The following is a 4,116-nucleotide window of genomic DNA, read 5'->3' as shown; positions in this document are numbered from 1 at the left end:
CTCTTGGTTCCCTGGTGCTCTGGCAGAGAGCAATGCTGAAGATGAGCCAGCAGTCTAAACCTGAGCTCAGAGATAAAAATGTTCAGCAAAGTTCCCAAATAAAGGAAGTAATTTTGAGGGGATTCATAATAAAAAAGGATAAGTATAACACAATTCATTCTTTCTCAGCTTATCAGTGTCTTCTTTCAACAGCCCATGATGCCCAGAGTGAAGAAATGTCCAACAGCACCTCCATCAGGCACTTCCTCCTGCTGGCATTGGCAGACACGCGGCAGCTGCAGCTCCTGCACTTCTGCCTCTTGCTGGGCATCTCCCTGGCTGCCCTCCTGGGCAACGGCCTCATCATCAGCGCCGTAGCCTGCAGCCACCACCTGCACACGCCCATGTTCTTCTTCCTGCTCAACCTGGCCCTCAGCGACCTGGGCATGATCTGCACCACTGTCCCCAAAGCCATGCACAATTCCCTCTGGCACACCAGGAACATCTCCTACTCAGGATGTGCTGCACAGGTATTTTTCTTTGTCTTTTTCATTGCATCAGAATTTGCATTTCTCACCATCATGTGCTACGACCGCTACATGTCCATCTGCAAACCCCTGCACTATGGGACCCTCCTGGGCAGCAGAGCTTGTGCCCACATGGCAGCAGCTGCCTGGGCCAGTGGCTTTCTCTTTGCTCTGCTGCACACAGCCAATACATTTTCCCTGCCCCTGTGCCATGGCAATGCCCTAGGCCAGTTCTTCTGTGAAGTTCCCCAGATCCTCAAACTCTCCTGCTCACATTCCAGCTTAAGAGAAGTTGGGCTTCTTGTGGTCACTTTTTGTTTAGGTTTTGGTTGTTTTGTGTTCATGGTTTTTTCCTATGTGCAGATCTTCAGGGCTGTGCTGAGGATTCCCTCTGAGCAGGGACGGCACAAAGCCTTTTCCACCTGCCTCCCTCACCTGGCCGTGGTCTCCCTGTTCCTCAGCACTGACACATTTGCTCACCTGAAGCCCCCCTCCATCTCTTCCCCATCCCTGGATCTGGCAGTGTCATTTCTGTACTCAGTGGTGCCTCCAGCCTTGAACCCCCTCATCTACAGCCTGAGGAACCAGCAACTCAAGGAATCTCTCAGGAAAGCTGTGACTGGCTGCTTTTCAGCCTTTTCATTGTCCCATAAGAGCCCTCACAGTGCTTTGCATTGGGAGCCACAAAGGAGCTGGAAACACACCCCTGCTTTGGCTCCTGCCATCTCTCAGAATTCTCTTTCCCTCAAGGGGCTTCAAGTGGGTCAGGTCCTGGGAAGGGACAGCAGGCCAGAGACCCAAATTAACCAAAGGGATATTCCAGACTGTATGGCACCAGTTCTGGTATAAAAGCTAAGGAAGGAGGAAGAATAAAGGGCATTTCCTATTCACAGTGTTTGTCTTCTTGATAAACCACTCCACCTGCTGAAGTTCTGCATCCTGGGAAGTGGCTGAACATCACTTGCTGACAGAAGAAGAGAATAAAATTATTGGGGTTTTCCTCATTGCTGGTGCCTGTAAAAACTTCCCCTTTTCCTATAGAAAACTGCCTTATCTCAGTCCACAATTTGTCTCCCATAACATTTTCTCTCCCCTGTGCAGCCAAGGAGGGGAGTGCTAGAGTGGCTTGGTAGGCACATGGATTCAGAAGAGGTAACCCACCAGAACAAGCCACAGAAGGCCTGCTTTCCTCTGTCAGCAGCTCTCAGTGCATATCATGAGAAGCCAAGTCTGCCCTTAAGTATATTTTGAATTGCTTTTTGCTTCTGATTCTGTTATAATAAAAGAAATGCTCTTATCCACCCCCTTCAATTTAATTATCCCTCCTGCTTGTGTGACCCAGACAAATTGTGTAAGAAGAGAGTCTCACATTGTATCTAGGTGAAATAAATGAATATGCAACCACTTTGTAAAAAAATTTATACTATTCTTATCACAGTAGGAATGAAGAGAAATGGGCAGAGTTTTGTGGCTGCCCCAGCTTTGGCATGGGCCCTGGGCCTGGAGCAGGAGCAGCTCTTGAGGGCCCCAAGGCCGGGGCTCTTGCGTTGCCCTGGGCAGATGGGATGGCAGCAGGGGCTGCAGAGCTCTCTGCACCGCAGGCAGAGGGGAGCAGGGCAGCCAGGGAGCCTCCTTTGGCCTTGGCCAAGCACCTTCCCCCATGGCTGGGGCTGAGTCCTGTGGCAGCTGCAGCTGCTGCTGTGCCCTTGCCAGGGGCTGAGGCCGTGGGGCAGTGCCCAGAGCAGCCTGGCCTCAGCAGAGCTGTGGGGCCAGAGCCAGCTGGGCTGGGCTGGGGAGAGGCCCTTGGTGCTGCCCAGAGCTCAGGGCAGCTGGCAGAGCTTGCAGGGAGCTGGGCTGGGCTCAGAGAGCCTGGCCCAGAAACCATCAGTGTCCATCTTAGCCTGGCTGAGTGTGCAGGGGCAGGACTCAGACCAGGCCTTGTGGGGCAGGGCCAGCGTCTGTGCAAGGCATTGCAAACAGGCAAGTGGCCCAGAGAGGAGGCTGCTCTGTGACCTTGGAGGCATGGACAGAGCAGGGAGGGGGCCCAGGACATTTGTCAGTGCCAGCCTCTGTGCCCAGCTCTAGGCAGCCCTGGCTGCTGAGGCCAGCTTTGGCCTGGGCTGAGTTTGGCTGTGGCCCAGCTCCATCGTCCTGCGGGGCTCAGGGCCTGTTCCCGGCCATGGCCAGCCCTGGCTGCCTCTCTGCTGGCCCAGAGGCCGGCAGAGCCCGGGGCAGGGCTGTCTGTGCAGCCCCACAGGTGCCACGGGCTCTGCAGGAGCTGGCAGAGGCTGCCCAGCAGGGAGGCCCTGGGGCACAGAATCCCAAGGCTGCTGTGGGCACCAGTCCAGTTCCAAGTCCCTCTGCAAAGCCCTTCGTCCTTTTAACAGATCGACACACTTTCCCAGCTTAGTGTCATCTGCAAATTTGCTAACGAAAGACTCTAATTTCATGACATACAAACAAATCTTTATTATCTGGGTCATATGAGTACTTTAAAAATTGGCAGAGTTTTCCCACCAGGAACAGGAATTTCCTCAAGGTGTACTGATGGCAGGAGGAAAAATACTGATCTTCCCTTCTCCGGGTGTCACCAATATTTGGTTTATTACTTCATCTCCCTTTTCCTTCAGGTGTTTTCAGCTCTTCTGTTGAAATGGCCATGTCTAAGGACATCTCTTCTTTTACAGCAGGTGGATCTATGTACTTCTACTGCTCTCTGATTTCATCCTCTAGATGCTCTCTGGTCATTCAAGGGCCTCTCAACTGACTGGCTTCATGCTTTGAGCTGGAAGAAATTGCCCAATATTTCTGAAGTTCAAATAAATATATAATAAATATCATCTTAATTGTGTTTTTATCTATCACAGAATTACCTTATGCCTTGTTTAAAACTGTTGCTGTACAGAAATCCCTTGGGGATGGGGGACATGTCAGAGGCTGCAGGGACATCACAGAGAGCTGTGATGGTTATTAAACTGTTCAAATGTCTGACTTGTGTTTGTTGGCAAGAAACCTTTCTGTGCCTCTGAGTGTCACCAGTCCCTGAGCCAAAGAACACAAACCTGATGAGTTGTGGCTCCCACTGCAGGGGCTGCACTTGGACCTTGGCTCTGCACAGGAGAGCTCTTCATCTCCTTTCTCTCTTTTCCTCCCACTGGGCATGGAGGGAGCTCCTGACTTCAGCCTGTGACTCGTGTGTGCAAAGAGCAAATCTGGGCAGAACTGGGGCAGGAAGGGTTTGGGGGACCTTGGGATCTGTGCTGGGCACAGAAGGTGTTTTCCATTGCTCTGAGAGTGTCGGCTGTGGAAACTGGATTCAATATCCAGCAGAGGAGTAACTTTTGCCTTTGATGGTGCTGAGCCTTCCCTTGGCTTTGTTGGCTGACAAGAAATGAGCATCCCTCTGTGTCTCGAGCAGCTCCTTCTCCAAGGAAAGCAGGTGGGAGTTGAAGCCAAGGAGCTGAAAGCTGCAGGTGCAGCCTGGGCTGGAGGGAGCTCAGATTTGCACAAGGCTGCTCTGAGTGCCAGGGCTTGGATGGGGAAAATGGTGGGGTGGGGGTAGGGACAGAGTCTGATTGAAGTCATGAAGGGTCTTGATTTTTATATCTAT

General features: G+C 52.0%; 1 protein-coding gene across 1 annotated transcript; it reads left to right on the top strand.

Moving 5' to 3' along the window:
- The first annotated feature begins 215 nt into the window (after nucleotides 1–215).
- Nucleotides 216–1,639, top strand: LOC141729964 (olfactory receptor 14C36-like). Its single transcript, XM_074546623.1, has 2 exons — nucleotides 216–1,170; nucleotides 1,608–1,639. Exons 1-2 carry the CDS (start codon nucleotides 216–218, stop codon nucleotides 1,637–1,639), a joined length of 987 nt encoding a protein of 328 aa, XP_074402724.1.
- The last annotated feature ends 2,477 nt before the right edge of the window (nucleotides 1,640–4,116 follow it).

Source organism: Zonotrichia albicollis, chromosome 8 (assembly GCF_047830755.1).
Source record: "Zonotrichia albicollis isolate bZonAlb1 chromosome 8, bZonAlb1.hap1, whole genome shotgun sequence".
Taxonomy (NCBI): Eukaryota; Metazoa; Chordata; class Aves; order Passeriformes; family Passerellidae; genus Zonotrichia; species Zonotrichia albicollis.
Note: the sequence above shows the minus strand (reverse complement) of the source record. Positions and strands in the feature narration are given on the sequence as shown.

Coding starts and splice junctions, on each gene's coding strand:
- LOC141729964 (XM_074546623.1), top strand. CDS start 216: ATGTCCAACAGCACCTCCATCAGGCACTTCCTCCTGCTGGCATTGGCA. Junction 1,171..1,607: donor GTCCCATAAGAGCCCTCACA/GTGCTTTGCATT, acceptor TCCCCTGTGCAG/CCAAGGAGGGGAGTGCTAGA.